At 44.3% G+C, this 20611-nt stretch overlaps 1 protein-coding gene across 4 annotated transcripts in view; it reads right to left on the bottom strand.

The window, feature by feature from the left end:
- The window catches only part of pag1 (phosphoprotein membrane anchor with glycosphingolipid microdomains 1), a 62410-nt gene that overhangs the window by 12047 nt on the left and 29752 nt on the right, over window positions 1-20611 (bottom strand). For 3 of the 4 annotated variants that reach the window (XM_086279485.1, XM_086279484.1, XM_086279486.1), the window contains 6 exons: window positions 10979-11014; window positions 8032-8263; window positions 5969-6026; window positions 1192-1285; window positions 789-958; window positions 83-517 (listed from right to left, as the gene is read on the bottom strand). In XM_086279485.1, coding sequence (XP_086135611.1) covers window positions 83-517; window positions 789-958; window positions 1192-1285; window positions 5969-6026; window positions 8032-8219 — 945 coding nt within the window. In that variant the 5' untranslated portion in view covers window positions 8220-8263; window positions 10979-11014. The remainder of the gene's footprint in view (window positions 1-82; window positions 518-788; window positions 959-1191; window positions 1286-5968; window positions 6027-8031; window positions 8264-10978; window positions 11015-20611) is intronic. The other variant, XM_086279487.1, reaches the window with a different exon arrangement.

Genomic DNA, 20611 nt, shown 5'->3' with positions numbered 1-20611 from the left:
ACACACACACACACAGTACCCTATAGTCACTCAAAAAAAATCTCCCAATAAGTCCTAGAGACACACACTCAAACAAGCTTACCTCTCCATTGTGCAGCCCAGCCTCCGCGAGCCCGTTCATCATCAGCGCTGGCTGGTTGTCATTTTCATCCAGAACCTTCTCCGGTACCGGTGGCGGTAAATCCTCCTCTGGCTCCTCCTGAGGCTTTTGTTGAGGAACGGCAGCATTACCAGAGCGCCTTTTGGCCTCCATGTCTGCGCTGTGACGGCTCTTCTTATTCAGGTTGACAGAGGCGTACTCCGCCCCGGCGAAGATGGGCCCCCGCTCAGGTGTGCTTGGGCTGATGTGGCCGTTAAGAAGAGCGGGAGGATGAGGCGGAGGTTCGTCTGGACTCGGCTGGATGGTACCGTTTGGGAGGCCAACCTCTGCAGGACCGTCTTTGAGCTCCTTGACCGTCTCGTACAGGGATTCATCGGCACTGACGTCACGTGAGGCCACGGCCATCTCCTTCACCACCTTAACATCAGAAACACACACTGGTCTTACGTGCATTCAAAAACAAGAAATAACTTTTTGATGTTTCTGCCTCCTGGCTCGAAAATCACTCAATTCACCAGCCACTTGTGAAAAGATCCCTAGGCGTAATCAATCAATCAGTCATTTACTCAGTCAAGCAGCATTCAACATTACAAGCTTTAATCTCCTCCAGTGAGCATGTCCGAACTTACTATGAGTAAAGAAAAAAACCCATCATTCTGCTGTTTAAAGGTGACTTATAAACACTGACCTCATAAGTGCTGTCTCCTGAGGGTGGGGGTCCGTTCCCGATAAGGGCGTTGTTGGGAGGGATGCTGGGAAGCTGGCGGGCCTGAGGGCACTTGGAGGACCTGAGCTCTGATTGGCTGGAGAGCATCTCCTCTGACAACTGGGGACTGGTGTCCTGTGTGTCCGTGAGAACTGGAGGGAAGAAGAAAAGAGTCAGGGCGAGGAGGAAACAGCATCTTTTTACGACTGCATTTAACATTGACTATAACACGAACCAAAGCTGACCAGCAAACACGCTTCATAACAGCCATCACGTGTCAGGAAAAAAACACACTGCATGGATGTTGTATCACGCGGTCTAAATATTAACTACGCAGACAACAATGGCAGGACATGACGAGCTGATAGGAACTCTATCGGCTTACTTGTACCGCTGGTGAGAGGCCCATTGTGAGAGGTGCTGACCGCCGCGTCAGTCGCTGGACTGTCTGCTGATTGGCTGATGTCTCTCTCTGAAACCTGCACAACAAAGGATAAGCTCTTTGTCACTGCTGCACCACAGCTCGCAGGCTTGGAGGCTTCAAGCAAATAAAACCTCAGTCTCAGATTCTTTAAATTACAAAAACCTACAGAAATGAATTTGCACGTCTTCCTTATGTTGCACGGGATGGACATCCGTCACACCTCCGTGCAATCGAAAAGCCATATGTGCGGTGCATTACCTTCAGGATCCTTGAAGCCCAAATTTAAATTTTCATGCTTTCCTGACTCTTTATCTCGCTTCGTCTAAGCTTTTCCAAACACATTATTTATTACTTTAAGGTAATTATAAAACCGTTATGCATTCCTAATTAAGTGTAGCTTATTTTTACCTACCAAGAAAAGACATCTAAAGACAGCTAACAGCTTCTGCGAGTATGAGTAACAGGCAGCTCTTGTTTTATGCAGCTGATTTCATATTAATTCATTTATAAGAGGCACTAAAATTGAATCAAGCATAAGCAACACATCAAGCCGAACAGGGTAAAAGGACGCCGTCTGTAGTGTCACATTAATAATTATAATAACAATAGGAAGACGCTACCTTAAGGATACCCACAGGGTAATTTGTCTCCCTGCTTGTCTCAATAGGAGGCTAAAGAACAACACCTGTGAAGCTGGCAGGGACTCAGTTGTGTTGCAGTCGGGTTTAAACCATGCTCTGACAGTTTCTGTGCTTGCAACATCATATAAGCATGGAAAAAAATCTGCATCTCTAACTCAACTAGCACAGTACAAAAAAAGCAGAAGAAGAAGAAGAAGAAGAAGGGTTTAAAAAAAGCTCAAGTTTCCTGTTTTATCAGCCTAAGCTGAGCAGAATCAACTCTGAGAGTGAGCAAACACTCAGATCAACAGTGAGAAGAAACCAGTAATTAACAGAGGACGATTTATCAACATGCACTTCATGCATAAACTGTAATGCTTTAGTTTCCATGACGATTGCTCAGTCAGTCACTAATGAGAGAGCAGAGAAAGTCAAAACCTTTCAAAGAGTGCACGCCAAGACTGCTCTTTGTCTGGGGTTTGCGGTTTTTCCTTGTGTGAGCAGAGGGACATGCATCAGAAGCTCCATAACTCCACCTAGTGGTCACGCACTCTCATAGCTGTCGGTGCCAATGACGTAATCTTTAGCTGTTTTATGAAACCACTAATTTTATGCTGTCGTTTCGTGATTTAGGCACACGTTACATCCATCTTTCTTTTTATAGTCCATTAATCTTGTGTCATCCGTCCCAATGAGAATATCTTGTGTACACCACAGATGCAATAACTCACAATAACTTGTCGAATTTCCCAGAGGAACCCACCCGAGGGATTAATAAAGTTCTATCTTACAACTTCACCACCACTCAGGAATCACAGAGGAGTGTAACGCTGTTTTGTGACTCGGACATGTCATCTTTGTTCTTATTAACCCCAGGCAGTGACAAAAGAAGCGTAAAATAAAGCATAAAGTTATAATACTCTCCAAAAATGAAAGCTAAACAAGAACCAGCGTCACTCTGATCCAAGCCGTCAAGGACGATAATCACTGTAATTCTCTTTTTTTGCAAATTCTGTTACAATCCCATGACAATGTCTCATTAATTGCTCTCCCCAGACATTCACATTCTTTTACAGTTTCAACACAGCTAACATTAACATCTCCTTGCTGGTGTGTCAAATTATTTTTTTGTAGGTCACTAACTGTAAAAAATCTGAGTGACACAAAGTATTGACAGCACAGATTCAACAAGGTGCTGGAAACATTCCTCAGAGGTTTTGGTTGGACTTGTTTGCTGTACATCTGTGACGTGAATCTCCCGTTGCACTGGTTCCAGCGTCAAGAAACCAGTTTGAGATGATGTGAGATTTGTGACATGCTGTTATCCTGCTGGAAGCAGCCAACAGAAGCTAACTGTGGTCATAAAGAGATGGACAAGGTCAGCAACGACACTCAGGTAGGTTGCGGTGTTTAATCAATCCTCAGCCGGTACTACGATGTGTCCCAGGAAAATATTACACCACATTGCATCATTGTATCACCAGCCTGAAATGTTGAAACAAGGCAGGAGGAATCTAGAACATTGCTTTCACCTTATTCTGACCCTACCATCCGAGTATCACATCAGCTACAGAGTCTTATAAAACCAGGTAATGTTTTTCCAATCTTCTACTCTCCAATTTGGGTGAGCCTCGTTTTCCTTTTGTCAGCTGAGTAACGTACACTCAGCGTGGTGTGTTGTGTGTTTAGAGATGGTTTTCAGCATCCCTTTGTTGTAAGATATGAAGCGGCCATTCTCCTCTGATCTCGGGCATCGACCCAGAGGACTCACTCTCATCACCATCTTCTGTAAACTCTAGAGATGGTTGTGTGGGAAAATCCCCACTGATCGGCAGTTTCAGAAATACTCAGACCAGCACGTCTGAAACCGACAATCATGCCAAAGTCACTGAACTCTTTCTTCCTCATTCTGATGCTCAGTTTGAACTTCAGCAGGTCGTCGCGGCTTGCTGCCTTGCTGTAATGTGACTGCCTGATTAGATATTTGCATTAATCAGCAACTGAACAGATTGAACCCGTTGATGTGTTTGTCCTACACTGTGTCGCAGACACTCTTTGCATTTGTGATCAAACTGATTGAGCAACTGCTAAACAATCACAGAGGCTGGTCTTTAATCCTCTTAGAACAAAACGGATCACTTTGCCCTGCTTCTGATGGACCTCCACGGGGTGCTTCCTGTATCTAAACTGACTTAAATACTAATTTTGGTTAATCTGCACCCTGTGAGTTTAAAACACTTGAACTCTCTAACGATGGGGAGAAACAGGAGGGACAGCGTTCACTGATGCTGGCTGCAGGAGAGACAGACAGATTGCAGCTCAGCGAGGAAGAGTTAATCTACTCAACCACGAAGACAAAAACCCCCATTTAACCTGTCAGGCTACGACACGGTCCGTCGTACAAATGGGTCCCTCTTGAAACAATTTGATCACCTGGCAATTGGGCTAATGCTTAAAGGTTGCAGTGAAGATATCAATCAAGAAGAAGAACACACACACACACACACACACACACACAAACGCATATAAACACACAAACCCCCAGAGGGGAAGTCAGAATAAGAAAGTAAGTGGATGTCACTTAACCTGTGAAAGCTCGACATTTGTCACACTTAAGTGGTGCTTGGTTACTGAAGCATCAATATTATAGTAGTTTGTAATGACTACCTCTGCCCATTACACAGTCTTCAAAAGGACATAGCGGACGGGGTAAAAGGTCAACTCTACAAATAATAATAATCTTTTGTTTTTCTTAATAGTATCCCTTATTTCTGTTTTAAGGCAGCACGACATTAAAATAAGTGACATGTGACGAGCAGGCAGTGGAGTTTCCCACGTGTTTTCTTAGCGGGAGAAACCACTTCCCTGTTGGCAGCCGTGAGCCGTTCAGAAACAACCTCTCGCTAACAACTGGAGGCTGTCAATCAGCCGTACGCAGGGAGGCTTTGTTCTCTGTATGTTTCTGTGTCAGCGTGATCGACGTGGGTTACGACGCAAAGAGTCGGAGGGTGTGCTCTAGTGTCACAGGACGTCACGTAAGGGCGGAGATGTGTGTCAGTGTGCACGCGTGTTACTGAGGAGGCACGCAGCTAAACTCTATCCACAGCTCCACTTGCCGATCGCTCCAGCGCCTGACTAAAGATACACACTCTCCCACACTTGGACTAATGAGAAGAGTATGCGTGGGTGCTTTTGTTTAAGGCTCTGAGTCGATATTTTGACAGAGTTTAAACCAAATGGCTGATCTTTGACTGCAAGAGCTGACGGTTTCTTAAACTTCCTGAAATCTGACCTGATGTATCTTTTAAAAAAACAATTATGTTTAGAGAAAATATTTTTTATGCAAAAAAAAGTGCCTTTCAGTGTATGAGTGTAATCACACTATGATTAAGCCTGAAAACATTCAGCTGTTCGCTCTACTTGTTCTTCTTTCAGCTGCTCCCGTTAGGGGTCGCCACAGCGCATCGGCACCCTATCCCCAGTTTCCTCCCCTGTCACACCAGCCCTCTGCATGTCCTTCACTACATTCATGAATCTCCTCTGCGGTCTTGTTTTCCTCCTGCCTGTGAGCTCCATATTCAGCATCATCTCATCCAAATCATCTAAACTTTGTCTCCAAACCCTCATCTCTCTTCAACCTGCTCCCTACTCTTACAGACACCAATGCCGTCTGCGAACATCATAGAGACACGCCTGCCTGAATTCATTTAACAAAAACAAACTTTATCAACTTCTCATTCACTGTCATTAACCCCCTCCCCCAGGGGGTTGGTGTTAGCTGGTGCTGCAAAACAGCAAAGTGTGAAACCATTTTTGATTAGTTGTCTTTCAGAGGTAATACCCACAGACCTCAAATACCTGCCTTAGAGCTTCCTATGTTAAGGCTAAAATAATGGACCTTGCAGATTAAAAACCAAACCACAGACAGGTTTTGCAAATAAACTGTGCCTTGAAGTTCTGCATACACACCGCTTGACTTTTTAAAAATGTAACAGTGTTAGTATGCATCCTTGCTATTAAAAATAAACAAATAAAACATTATTATTTCATTCCTCTTCAGGACTGTAGCTTTGATATATTGAGAGAAAAGGCTGTGGAAACCTGAAGGAAAAACTCACTCCATTCACCAGGCTCTGATGATCTCCCGCTGGGTGTCCATTCACCGCTTTCTTCTGCCTGAAGAGAAGAAGAAAGGAGAGATGAGAAAACAGAGAAACACATCAAGTGTTAGAGCAGCCTGCACAACTAAACACGGGGGCTCAGCTGTGCATGCAAAGAACTGTGAAAGCAAAGCGTGCCTCCAGATTAGGGACCAAAAACCTGTTTTATAATTGTACAACTCTTCCACATATTATGCTTTCAACCCAACCATCAAATAAATCCAAGAAAATTCTAATCTTGAATCTTCTGACAAATTAAAAAAACACAGAAATCAAATATTAATTTGCAAATATGAGTTTTATTTATTACATTTGTTGCTTTATAGCTTTTTTAAATAGCACTCCTTTTTCTTCTGTTAGAGTAATCTAAAATTAAATCAAACATTCAAACAAAAACAACTGAACTGGGATCAGTAAAATGTAATAATAACCATCACTAATAAATATTACATTCCTTCAGACACGTCCGCTTTAACCTCCTAAAACCTGAACTCTTTCATGGAATGGCTTTATAAATTTCTCTTTGCTATTTGGGCTGATTGGGACCTGATGAATGTAAAAACAAAGAATTACCTGATTTTTTTGTTTCTGAGAAAAATAAGATCCACATAAGGGGACATCTGTTTTAAATTTCGATAAAACAGTGGCAGTATAATGTCCTCGTCAGTGGATATCAGGCCCTTGTAGAGCAAAATTTAGTATTTTGGTCTAGACAACCCAAAATGTGATGTCTATATATGTGGAGGCCAGGTCCTAGGAGGTTAAGGCAGACCTGCTGTGAGCAGGTAAACCCTGTGAGGCTCAGCCTTCAGCCTGCTCAGAAACACTCCATTTCAGACATTTTTGTTCTACTCTGGCTCTCTGTGATGTCACTGAGAACAGATAATCTAACTGTGGGCATCTAAAGATAGACAACTGTCTATCTTTAGCTCCACCTCGAAACTCCTGTTCTAATCAGATGAAGAAGTTGCTCTAAAGGAGGAGGAGCTATGTCGAGGGACAAATAAAGACTGCATGTATATGCATGTGCAACACTGCTTTCATGCTGCTGTGACACTTAGTTTTTCATTCACGGGTTAATCAAATTTGACTTTATGTCATAAAACAGGCTGCGGCGAGCTGATGCATATCTAACTGCATTATACTTGTTTCGAATGTTCTGCTCTCATCTACATGAGAAGAAAAGTGACATCTTCTTTATTTACCTCTGCAAATCTGAAAACTTCAAAACCGGCCACCTGCCAAACGTCTCCCTGCGGGACATTAACATTCAACTCAGCTCTCTGCAGGGCGAAGAAAAACTCATTTCTCTTAGCTCCTGGGGGCTACATATAAAAACAATTACAATCCCACACGTTGGAACCGCTGCGTAAGAGGTGGGCGTTTGTGTTGAATATACACCCCGTCACGTCACGCCGCAAAGTAAATGCCTCATTAATCTCTTAGCCATTACTTCAGTGCAATCCCAATGAGACAAAACAAAGCTTTACGCACTATAGCGAAGTTCGCAGCGTAGACTCGTTAACATTAAATCTTCATTACGCGCTGGGTCGTTAAGTCGGTCAAATTAACTTTTAGTTTCAGTTGTGCTGCTTTATTTGGAGTCTGCTTGCATCAGCTCTTTACGGGGATTACACGAAAGGAAAGTTAAATGACAAGGAAACGTGTTTCTCTTTTATATATATAGATAGATGGGAGTGTGTACGGCTGCTTAGAGACAGCACATGCTTCCATTCATAATTATTAATTAAATAATTATGGCCTACTACCCTAGAGGGCATTTTTAGTGTTACTCAGCAGCACTGCTCTGTACTGCTGCTGTACCTATAATTACTGTAGCTAAGAACGGCCTCTCAGGTATTTGTGCACTGTCTGCATTTCCCAGCAGAGCAGATCTGCTTTGGATAGCTGACACAGCAGGAAGTGAAGCTTTTTTTGATATGTGAGCGTGCCCTAACAGCGATGACAATAACACCAGTACACGGCATATATGGGTGTGTTTGCTTGGTGATGGCGCTCACCCCTGGCAGCTAGCGCAGAGCAGCAGCAGCACCGACACCAGCAGCAAAGCGGTGAGGATGCTGAGGGTGACGATCAAGATCAGCTGCCCGCTCCCCAGCCACGACGCCACACCAGTAGAAGCTGCCGTCCCCGACCCGACGACGCCTGCCTCCGGCCCCCACCACACTCCACTCAGCACCGGAGCCATGGCACATCACACTGTGGGGGAAGAGGACATCGGACTGGTACCAGCTGGGGAAACACGAGAAAAACAAAACTTTTTTTGTAGATGTGAAATTACAATCACATTTAAACCGAAGCAAAACTATTTATTTTTTACAGTTTTACCAGGAATGACGTATATTGTAGATTTTTTTATGTTTTTAAATGTGAAAAAAAACTTGTGCAGCGTTTTTTTTAAACTTTTCAGCAGATACTGAGAGATCGCCGTTGGCTGAGGAGGAGCAACGTTTACTGAAGGATACAGTCAGCCAAACCGTGCAAGCTGTGCTCTGTTTGTTAGGAAAACATACTGAGAGGAGAATTTGAATTCAGCAGCCACCTTAAAGCTCTATCATGGAAACCTAAAGGCGAATCATGCTCGTCAGACAATCACTGTTTATAAACACCTTATGAATCTTTCAAACCCAGGTTGACTCGAATGCAGACAGAAACAGAAATAATGACTTTTTATTGTTTGCTATTATAAAGAAATCTGAAGTTTTCCAAAATATGACCTGCGGGCAAAAAACTGCTTCGCCAAGTGTCCACTGGGTGACTTCTTCTTCTTTTCTTTTCTTTTTTAAATAAAATAGAGTGAAAATGTGTAACTTTAGATTTGAAAAGCTAAAAAGGGACACTTTGCCACTGCTGGGTTGGAACCTCCTTTTTTTTCTTCAACAATGTGCCAGAAACACTTCTCAGTGTTTGGTCCATGTTAACATGATGGCATCACACAGCTGCACATTTGTATATCCATGATGGGAATCTCCCATTCCGCCACATCCCAAAGGTGCTCTATTAGACTGAGATCTGGTGCCTGTGGGAAGCCATATGAATACAGTGAACTCATTGTCAGCAACTCATGTTCAGCAACAGTCACCATCTGAGGATTATTTCCTGTTATTGCGTGATGTAATGGAAGGTGATTATGATACACACCCTAAAAATATTCAACATTGCTTATGCTTTTCAAAGAAATGACACACCTTAATAGAGGAAACCCTCCATATTTCCTGGCTATGCTGCCCAGCACGCTGTAGGAAATGTTTTCATCTCAAATCTCGTCTAAACTCCTTTAATATCAGCTCTAAAATGTAAAAATATGTTTGGCTTTCTTTGGTAGAAAAACCGAACCTCTACACTCGCTTTTGTTTTGTCACTTTGACTGCACAGGTCAGCTGTCCCAGTTCTTCATGTATAGATTCAACAAGATTTTGGTCCATGTTGACATGAGAGCTTCACATAGTTGCTACAGATTTGTCGGCTGCACATCCACGACGAGAATCTCCTGTTCTACCTGAACCCAAAGAGGCTCTATCGGACTGCAATCTGATTACTCTGGAGGCATTTCCTCCCGCAGATCTGCCATTAACTGGTTATTTTCTCTTTTTCAGACCATTCTCTATAAACCCTAGAGGTGGTTGATAGATCAGCAATTTATGAAACACTCAGACCAACAACCATGTCACAAAAAAAGTAACGTCACGTCACTGACATTACTTTTTCCCCCATTCTGATGCTCAGTTTGAACTTCGGCCGGTCGTCTTGTTTACACATCTAAATGCACTGAGTTGCTGTCATGAGATTGGCACATTGGTACATTGAAATGCACATGTAAACTACTGGACTATTTTCTTAATTATCTGTGAGAGTGACTTTAAATAAGCTACTACACCAACGCCTAGTGGAACAGAGGACACCAGGTGCATTAGCTGTTTTGTGTCTTGGACACCTGTGAAGCTCCAACTACAGAGACGCATACTACAATAAATGAATTGCTGTTTTTGGCTAATTCATTTAGATTCTTTAACATTCCTTATAAATATTTGAACTGCACACACTGACTAGACATGACCAGCAGGTGGCAGAAGCGAGCAGTGTGAGACCGCAGTGCAGACAGCGATCTGCCTCAGTCTGCTGCAGTGGCCCTCACAACAGTGCCTCCAACAACTGGTGTCTGGGCTCTGCGCACAGCATCAGAAACCTCATCACGTCTCCGTCTAACAGCTAAAGTTGGGTTTAGCTGAACTGATGGAACCCCTGATTTTATCACGGATGATTTATGGGGGCTGTGTGGAGCTGCGGGTGAGTCACAAAAGGGTGGGGAGGGATTGTGAGCCTAAAATAATAAAAATAAATAAATGTGGAGAGGGTGGTTTGTATCCCACTGTGTGTGTGCAGGGAGGGGATGTCGTGCACTCCCGTGACTAAGATAGAGAAATAGTTCAGGGCAGACAGTGTGGAGAAGGAGTGAAACCGCACAATGAAAAATGGGAGCGAAAATAAACCGCACACACTCTTTCTCCTTTCAGTCACAGCACAACAGAGAGCTACAGCAGACCTGGTGGCAAGTGGCAGTGACAAAAACATGACAACCTATCTTCCCTCGTCTTTTTTCTTGGAGAGTGCAGGAGCCAAACTCCTGTCTGGAGTGTATGTGTGTGCGAAGAATGTGTGTACTCTGTGCCGGCGGTGAAAAACTCCATTGTGTCTCTCTGCTCGCCTATGCTAATGTGACTGGGGAGTGTGGGAGCTGATGTAGCACTCGTCGTATTCGAGCAGCATGGAAGTTTTGTTTGCAAATCAGATGGAGCTGCAGAGCGCAGTTTTAATTTCGTCTTCGTCTTCTTCAAGAAGACGCTGAGGAATTCCCGCCTTTGTCAGAAAGCCGATTGTGTTTATCCCTGTACAAAAACACACAGGTGCGCCTGGTACGAGACACCAACAGACTTAACAAAGCCTTACCTTGACACCTTGGATGATTAGTCAGGTCGGCCTTGCCTGGAAGAGAGCAGATAACAAAAAAGGGGGGGGGGTTAGATGAGTTAATGTTATCATTGGAGGGTGGTGTTGTCCTGCGAGTGTGTGTGCGTGCACAGATGTAGGCTGGGCAGGCATGTGAGTGGGAGAGCAGCGAGGCTATTGAGTGTTTGTTTTTTAATGCCCATAGCAAATACATATTGGACAACAGGCTGCTTGCAACCTCTCATGCACAAACACACACTAGCTGTATGCAGTACACACAATAAGCACTGCATCTTTCACACATGCGATGTATTGATCAGTCAGCCCATGTAACCGAGAAGATAATAACCAGGTGACATCATCACTCAACTGTGTCCCATAACATGTAACGTGCGCAGTATGCACTGCAGTATTTTACATTGTACACGTACAGGGTGCAGGTTCAGTTATACACTCTGATTTTGCTTGAAATGACTTAAAAATAGTCCGAATGCTTTGGGGTCCCCTGGGACAGTTACCTCACAGACGCCGTATCTGACCTCGCCTGAGAGGCTCGTGTCCAGGTGTCACTATCTGCCGCTGCGTGCCAGCTCGCCCGCGGCTCGCGCTGGCACTTAAACCAGAATAATTACCGGCTGCCACGGCGCTGTGTCGCCATGGCAACATTTCCTTCTACCCATCGCCGCTATTTATGGTGGTTGAGTGGAAAAAAAGGGAGGAATAAATAAATAAATCTCCGCAGGGATGTTTTGTGAAAGAAACTCGTAGGAGATCACGAGCCTGTAACTGGTGGTTTTGGCGTGTTCAGCACGGTAGGGTATCCTGCTCGACTCAATTTAGCTTCTGTGGATCAAAACTAATCCTGGAACCACTAAGCCAAACTTATGAAATGTCCTTCAGTACTTCAGTGTGTCATGGCAGATTTCAGGCGGTGTTTTCTTGAAAAAGTCAGCAACAGGTTGTAAGGATAGTTTGAGGTTTGAGGAATGAAAGACAGTTCAGACCTCTGTTTTTGGATGCGTGAGTGGTGTGTCAGGAGTGTTAACCAGCCTCTAGACACATGTAAGCAAACCCCACTTTAACACTTAACTTTGGATTTCTCAGATAAGATTTTTCAGTATGACAGGAGCATAAAATTAAAAATACGAAAAGCAAAACACAATAACACAATAGTTTGAAAAGTTCTGAATGTATCCTAGTAAAACGTTACAGGGGTGTAGCCTGAGGTCATCTTTAACTGTCATTTAAATTTGGCTTACATACACCAAGGTCTTCAAGGTCACGAGTGATTTCACTCAGAAACCAAAGGACGCTGCACACATGCGTAACTGCACCTTGTCAATAACAAAGCAGTGAAAGGACAAAGTGTACTCTGTCTATTTTACTCTATATTGGACCATAAATGACAAAATAAACATCATACTGAATGAAATGAATCTTAAAACCAGTAAATGAGACCATGACCTCACCATGAGCCTGTCTACTGAGGTCATAGATCGAGTGATGAGTAGGAGCATTTTCTCATAGACTTCTATACAATCGACACTTTTCCCCAACCAGAGCAGTCACCCCCTGCTGGCCATTAGAAAGACTGCAGATAGCAAGCTTACAACATAAATATAAAACGCCTTTAAGGCACTCCTTCACTCACTTATACAGTCTTAATATTTAGACTTAGAGTAAATTCCTGGCACATGAGGCCATTCCCATACTTTCCACTATTCCAAGGCACCAAACTCTCTCTGCAAAAGTCTTACATTTATCATCTTACTCCCAGAGCAAAAGAAGTTGGATACCACTTTGGGTACCCTGCTGTGTACAAAATATGCGTAGAATAAACCATCCGCTCTGTCATCAAAGCATACTTTTCTTTCCTTAATGCTTCATAAACACTACACATTAAAGCGCCGAGTATCTTTTTCACAGCGGAAAGCTCTCCACAGGCCACCGTTATGTGATACAAGACTTCAAGCCAACGACTACAACTGTGCTTTCTTTTGCTGTCACTCTTCTTTCTCCAAGTGCTCCCTGGCTTTGATGAAAGAAAGCAGAAGCCTTGGAACGGAGACAATCAGTGTGGATGTCTTCTGTTTACACATAATAACTGACTGGAAAAGTCATTTTAGAAGGAATGTGTTTGGAAATTCGAAGGTAAAAGCCCAAATTTTACCCTCACCCAGCTGTCCACACACACTGAGACCTGACATAATCATAAGACAGACCACTGCAGGACTTTATATGCAGGCGAAAGCGGCGCTTCGGTTTCCATGTATACTCTCGCAGCACGTGTGACACCTCCCTCTGCAGGGTCCTCTGGGTGCACGCAGATGGGGAAGGTTTACAGCTGGATGTCTGCAGCGAAATGAGCCCAGGGAAAGCTTCTGAAAGGACAGCCAGAGGCATTTCCACAATAATAAATAATCGAGTTTTCGGGAGAGAAAGAGCCTCCACTTTCTTCAAGAAGTCGTGCTCGTGTGGAGCTCTGCAGGAAACCCAAGTAACCTTTCAAACATCATAAAAGGAGCTAGAGAGGGGTTTATTGCAAACAATGAGGACTTCTGCTTCTGAACATCATTCTCCACTGATGGGAGTGGGGTCATTATGCAGAATCCATCTTTACAATAGGAGTATATAAAAAAGATGATAATTTTCGGTGACCTTTCTGACCAGTAGGATTACAACAATGCACTTTGGGGCAGGGGCTAAACATAATCCAAAGATATATATATATATTTTTTAACCACGAGAATACAGTTGGTGTGGGAATCACAGAGTAAAGCCCCATTCCTACAGGATTAGTATCCCCAGGGGACTTCATGTGATTTAGAAATTACCCCTAACGTCTGTGCTTCGTGCAGCACATTTGCACGGGAAAAAACAAAGGCTGCATTTTACTCAGATTTACTGACATCTGTGTTTGCTACCCACAGACTCTAATCTGATATGAACAGGCTGCCACATAATAGCTTTTAAACATGCTGAATGCTGCCTTGCACGTCCGCCTGCATAGTGCCACACGCCCTCCTCCTGCCATCCAAACTTTAATTTCATGGAGCAGTCACACCAGATTATGATCACCGGTAGCTTTCACAGCTAATAGACGTTGCTAGAGGTAAGTAACGCTATGCAAATACTGCAAAACATAATAATTAACATAAACATTTTTTTTAAACATCTGGCACATGGCAGTGATTTAAACTGTTTTAACTGTGCAGACGTGAACACGGTAGTCACACTTTGAAGGAGGTGGTCTGTGGCCCGTTCCAAATAAAAACTGATGGCTAGAAAATGATCTGAACCTGATTTATGCTGCAAGTCTGAGCTAAACGTGGTATACAGACACACTCAAAAAAAGGGATTCTTCACCCAAAAGTAGCAGCTGGAGCTTTTCTATGTAAAGTTATGCAACTGTATGGTTTTCCTCCAGGTCCTACGTGTAATTAATGACTCTAAATTAGCTGTAGGTGTAAGGCACTTAAAATGTCATTAAGCAATAAACATAAATATTTCTCATTCCATTCCTGCTGTATAATACACTGTCTGTGCATTAATGTTAGTCCACTTCAGTAATCTGGGCATTTGATTTGCTCTGACTTGCTGTCCACGTTTTTTTCCCGTGTGAGTTTTGTCCTCGCTTACTTTCAGTTCATGCCATCCTCATTCACTTGATAAGCACTGATAAGAGGAGTCACAGAGACTCTGCTAAGTCGAATCCCTTTGGAGCGCCTTCATGATTTAATAAAAAACGTCGATACTTCGTGCCAGTGTATCGATTATTCAGCTCTAAGAGGATGTGATGCGACATTGCCATGCTTCTTTTGTCTCACCCCTGAAATACTGTGTTTACCAAATGTGCTCTAAAGCCATCTCGATAAAGTGGAAAGCAGCAATATGCTTGCAATGCCTCCCTTTGCTGGCATAATAGCATCAGAGTAATGTGGACATGGTTAAGGGAAACTGATGACCTCCTAGTCTTCCCAATCAGTGCAAATGACATTTGCATGCACGCACACACACATTAGTATACAGAAGCACACATAGGCAGCATTATCATGATAAACACAGAGATGCATGCAGACACTCCTGCAGGCTGTGTCAAAGCAGAAAAAAAAATGCTCCATGAAATCCAAACACACTACTGAGCATCTTGTGACTTGACCGGAGGGCCATTTGCTCGGTGGAGGGGGTGAGATAGATGGGGGAGGGGAGGAGAAGGATGGGGGACTGATGTCAAGGGTTAAGAATTGAAGATGAAAAAGGGAAAAAGAAGCAAAACAAGTGTACGGTGTAGAAAAAAGAAAAAGATGTAGAAAAACCACAGCTACTAGAAGAAATAAAGAAGGGGGAGGAGTAAAATAAAAGCCGAGACAAAAATACATGGCGAGAAAAAGCAGAAAGACCGCATAGGCAAGCAGTAGTTCACTGTGACACACACACACACCCATCCCCAGAGAGGGTAGATGAAATACAACTCCCCGACAGGATGCAGTGCAACAAGGGACCCTGCCCCTGACTGAGACAATGCAATTAAATGCACGCACACATGCACAGAAACGCCTGCAGGTGCTGCAGGATCTGCTTACTCAAATCCATCACTGCAACTGAAGAAACCGTCAAGTTTCAGTTCAGGAAAGTGTGTGTGTGTGTGTGTGTGTGTGTGTGTGTGTGTGTGTGTGTGTGTGTGTGGCGTGTGTGTGTGTGTGGCGTGTGTGTGTGTGTGTGTGTGTGTGTGTGTGTGTGTGTGTGTGTGTGTGTGTGTGTGTGTGTGTGTGTGCGTGCGTGCAATCCAGGCCTCGCACAGTCTAACTCACTGATCGCTGCATACGCCCGCATGAGCCAAAGCAATGGTGCGTCCCCATGAAAACAGGTGCTTGCGATCAAGAGACATAAGAGTGTTGCCATGGCAACACCAGCCATCCTAAGGGTTAATGGTTTTAGTCTGAGAAATTGATCTATCCTCCCTAAATGGGGAAATTGAAACTGCATAATTTAGCAAGGCTGCCTCATTTTCTCTCTCTCATATTACAAATTTGCGTGCGTGCGTGTGTATTTGTTATAGATTCACCCACAAGATGACGACCCTCCTTCTTACAAGCTGCAGTAACTATATCTGCTGGCGGTAGCATTCACAATCATTTCCCACCGGGGACATGTAAGTGAAATATGAAGCATGTAAACGTTTTGTAATGATCCAAAGAGATTAAAGGAAATGCACAAAGGTGCAAAACCAACCAATCTTACATCGTCTAAGTCCACAGGGTTACATTTACACATGTATCTTCTTTTTTAACTTTCGTATACAGAATCTTAAGAAAAAAGGGGGCTAATTTTAACAGTTCACTGCCAACTCCCTTCTTCCTGAATCCCAAACAGCTGCAGGGCTACAGAAACAGCAACATGTGTCTTAAGCTTTCACCAGAAATGACACATCTTCTCTCTCCCAAAGCTTTTCCCTGACCTGTCCTGACCTCGCGGAGCCACTGCAGTACACAGAGGCTCTGGGCATATGTGCGAGGATTGTGTAAACATGCGTGCGCGTCTGTAAAATCTGCCTCCACTTAATGTCACACTACCCCATGGGAAAAGCCACATTTCCTGCCTTCCTGTGCCAGTTTTCCGTGGTGACCCCAAAGTCTTTTTAGAGGCCCAGGGAGATTTCTTTCAAACGCACTCGGAAATGCAGCTGAACCAGAAGCTGCCGGGCTCTAATTGGATGGGCAATAAGCATTGATTTGATTGCCTGGCTGGATAACCTCTGGCATTCTGGGAGCTAACAAAACATGTTTTCTTTGCGGCAAAGGGAAGATCTCAGGTTCACAAACTGTATCCTGAGCAAAATTCACACATTTTTGCCATCAGAGGTAGACTATCCTCCCCTTCTTCTTACTTTATCTGCTCCTTTATCTTCTTCTTCTCCTTTTCTTGCCAAAGCCCCAGGCAGCTGCTCTGCATGTAAATCATTAGGACTTGAGTCCGTGAGCATTTGTTCAATTAACCTCAACAATGTTTGTCTGTGTGCAGCACGGAAAACACAAACTATTAAAAGAATATTCACTCACAAATACTGCAAGCATCTCGATTTCACTTCTGCTTCGTTTCCTCCCTTTCCTTCCCTTCTTTCCTCCTCATGGTGAACAGCTTTCTCGACCTCGCTCAGTTGCCTCCTCCTACTTGCGATTAATCTTTAGCTTTCCACTGTTTTTCTCTCACACACACACACACACTCCCTCCGCTGAAAAGCAGAAGTGTACTCTTGCTGTCAAAAACATCACCTATCTACAACATATACTGTAACTGTCTGCTGCCCTAAACTCCCCTCTGAATGTGACAAACGCGTGCTTGTGGTTTTTTTGCTTCTCTGCAGGAAAAAGCAAACTGAAATTTCAAGAAGCAAGCTACGATCTGCACCACAAGCCTCCACGCGCGCCTCGACAAAGCAACTTTTATTATCCCCGCTCGGGCATTAAAGACGTCTGCCGTTGTTTCAAATTGATTAGCTCGGTGTCGGCGGCGCTGCGCGCCTAATAATAAGATGCTGAAGCACAAAAACAACTTTAGTAATTGTGCAGCCGACCAGCTTACAGCAATTAAACAAACCAGCCGGGCGTGTCATCCAAATATGTAAATGGAGGCATGCTGCCTTTAATGAAAAGAAAAAAAGGAGATGGATTGTTTTAACGATTTCAGGGATTGTCACTCACATCGTAAGTGACCTTCTTGGCAAACACTGACGGTGGGCTGGAGGGGCAGAAGGAGGGTGGGGGGATTGAACTCTGGGAATTTGAGGAGGGACAGCCTGGATGTGGGCTGTAAAGTGTGCCTGTTTTTGTGTGTGCAAACATGTGCCGTGGCTTGTTTTGACTCCTGCTCCCGGCCCAGAAATTAGGAAATCAGATTTATTCAACTCCGAACGACCGCATGCATAAAATTTCTCCATCACTGTCATCCCCAGATGAAGATTATCACCGGGGGCGAGCGAGGAGTAGATATGACCGCATCATTATTCAGTGGCATTGGCCCTTTATGTGTTGAATAGCTGCCAAGATAAAGGGATTATCAGGGTGGATGGAATAGGATGAAGGGTGCTCTGTGTGTGTGTGTGTGTGTGTGTGTGTGTGTGTGTGTGTGTGTGTGTGTGTGTGTGTGGGGGGGGGGGGGGGGGGGAAATCCACTGAGGTAATTCATTCTAAAAGCTGCTAATGATATGCAACAGATGCCTGTTCTCGCTCCGGCGAACGTGCGCACACACAAACCCATGCACATTTATCACACTGAGGTGACACATGGACAACCCAGACGCACACTTTCACTGTCAGAGATGCGAGCAGCCACAGATGTAATTCTTTCTTCTTCAAAGCCTTGAAACCACCCTCCGAAGCTGCCGCTGCTTCTGCTCTGAAAATTGCCACATGCCACTTCATTTATCTCCCCTTGTGACACCAACCCTTTTGGACAAAAGACACAGGCCAAAAAAAGGATTAACGGAGGTGTGCGCCTGCGACTGAAATGGAAATGTGATCCATCTTTACGAGGCTCGGACAACAGCAGGGGCGGGTTTATTAGATGACCCAGACGGTGCCATTGGTGGTGGTGGGGTGGGTCTGAGCCTCTCGAAAGGCTTCTATAACACATTGGGGCTTAAGTAGAAAGTCTGCTTTGCTAATTGGTGTACGTGTGCGCTTTTAAAGGAGTACTAGGAGGCGTGCTGTCATGGCCTCTGACCTTTAAGAGCAACACATTTTTCAGACATGCTTTAACAGGCTGGTAATTTTCACACAAATGCACGTACGAGCCTTATCCAACCCTTTCCGGCTCTGCTGGTTTTACCCCCTCTTCCACATCCTATGTTTTGTCTTTTTCCCCCCCAGTTTCCTGCCATTTATATCCCTGCTCTTGTCCAATCTCAGTCCCATTTGTCAACCCTGGCTTTTAACAATCTGCAGTTAAACCTTTTCGGCTGCACTTTCAGAAGCCTCGTCCCTCTTTGGAGCTCGCCATCGCATATTCAACACGTCTTCTAGCTGGACCATAAAGATATGGTAAAATATGGAAGCCTGCAGGAACTCAAAGGGCACATCTACAATCAGGAGCAGCCGGCAGGTGGGGAGTGGGGGGTGGAAACAAATGGCAACCCCCATCCTACCCCCCATGCCAAGCAGGGGGGTAGGATGCTGCAAGACGTGGCAACCTTCAGACGGCTATCTTCAGATTTCTGGTTAAATTCAAGCAGCACACGCCTGAGCAACACACGAAGATTGCAACAGCACAGATGAAGCTCTGCCTTCACCGTTTTCACAATTCCATTTGATTTCTCATTTCACAGACCAGAGGTTATTCCATTTTTCATAGCGGTGAGCGGAGAGGGGACTTCCAAACAGAGAGTAGGAAAATCAAAAGCAGATATGGAGAGAATATGCACAAAATTATTGTTTTTGTTAACAAAGTCTATATTTTTTTGACTTTTGGGAAATATGCTTATTCACTTGTGACTCTTGAGTCTTTATGGTAAACATACACTTTCAACCTGACACTGCCGGAGGTTTCTTCCTGTTAAAAGGAAGTTCTTCCTTTCCATTGTCGCCAAAGTGCTTACCTTACAATATTAAATGGCCTGTATTTATATAGCGCTTTTACTAGTCCCTAAGGACCCCAAAGCGCTTTACATATCCAGTCATCCACCCATTGGTGATGGCAGCTACATTGTAGCCACAGCCACCCTGGGGCGCACTGACAGAGGCGAGGCTGCCGGACACTGGCGCCACCAGGCCCTCTGACCACCACCAGTAGGCAACGGGTGAAGTGTCTTGCCCAAGGACACAAGGACCGAGACTGTCCGAGCCGGGGCTCGAACCGGCAACCTTGCGATTACAAGGCGAACTCCCAACTCTTGAGCCACGATCGTCCCACAAGCCACGATCGCCCCACCTTGAGACAACTGCTGCTGTGAAATCTGTTTGTAATTCAGTCAAAAGACTGAGACACAGCTACCTGCTGAGCGTTTAACATGATGCCGCTTGTCTACGAACCGGTTGAGGAGATGATGATGACAGGGTGTTTGTAGGCCTCGTGAAGCTCTTTAATACACTACTCACAATGAAACTTTATAAAATATGCACAGTGTAATCAAAACAGGAACCTTTGTTGAGACTTTGAGGTTTTAAAACACTTTTACTTACCAATATTTCTAACCTAGGTAGCTGCAGCAGGCTGCCTGCAGCCTCCAGCAGAGACTTAATTATGCTCTGAACGTAACAGGCACAACAGAAGCCAAAAACTGCATAATCCCACTGCTGAACCCTGTGTCGTCAACACACTATTGCTCAGCTACATGAACTAGAGGGCCAAAGCGTGTATAATAAATATGTAACATGGTAGAATATTTATTTACAAAGCAGCAGTGGCTGCCACAGCCCTTCTCAAATCAGTTAATGGGGGCGGCTCTGTGTGTCCCCAGGGAGGGCTGAAAACCAAATGAACCAGCTGAATGTGCATCAGAGCAGTAAACAGGATGCCGGCTGGTGGCAGAAAATCTGCTGTCAGTCACACACACACACACACACACACACACACACACACACACACACACACACACACACACAAAGCCACACTCGGGAATTTAGACTCAAAAAATAC

The sequence above is a fragment of the Aulonocara sp. 'chitande type north' Nkhata Bay genome, linkage group LG22 (assembly GCF_057382095.1).
Source record: "Aulonocara sp. 'chitande type north' Nkhata Bay isolate Kocher_YH1m ecotype deep benthic linkage group LG22, A_spYH_male_GT1.1, whole genome shotgun sequence".
In the NCBI taxonomy this organism is placed as follows: Eukaryota; Metazoa; Chordata; class Actinopteri; order Cichliformes; family Cichlidae; genus Aulonocara; species Aulonocara sp. 'chitande type north' Nkhata Bay.
This window is presented reverse-complemented; position numbering and strand designations above follow the sequence as displayed.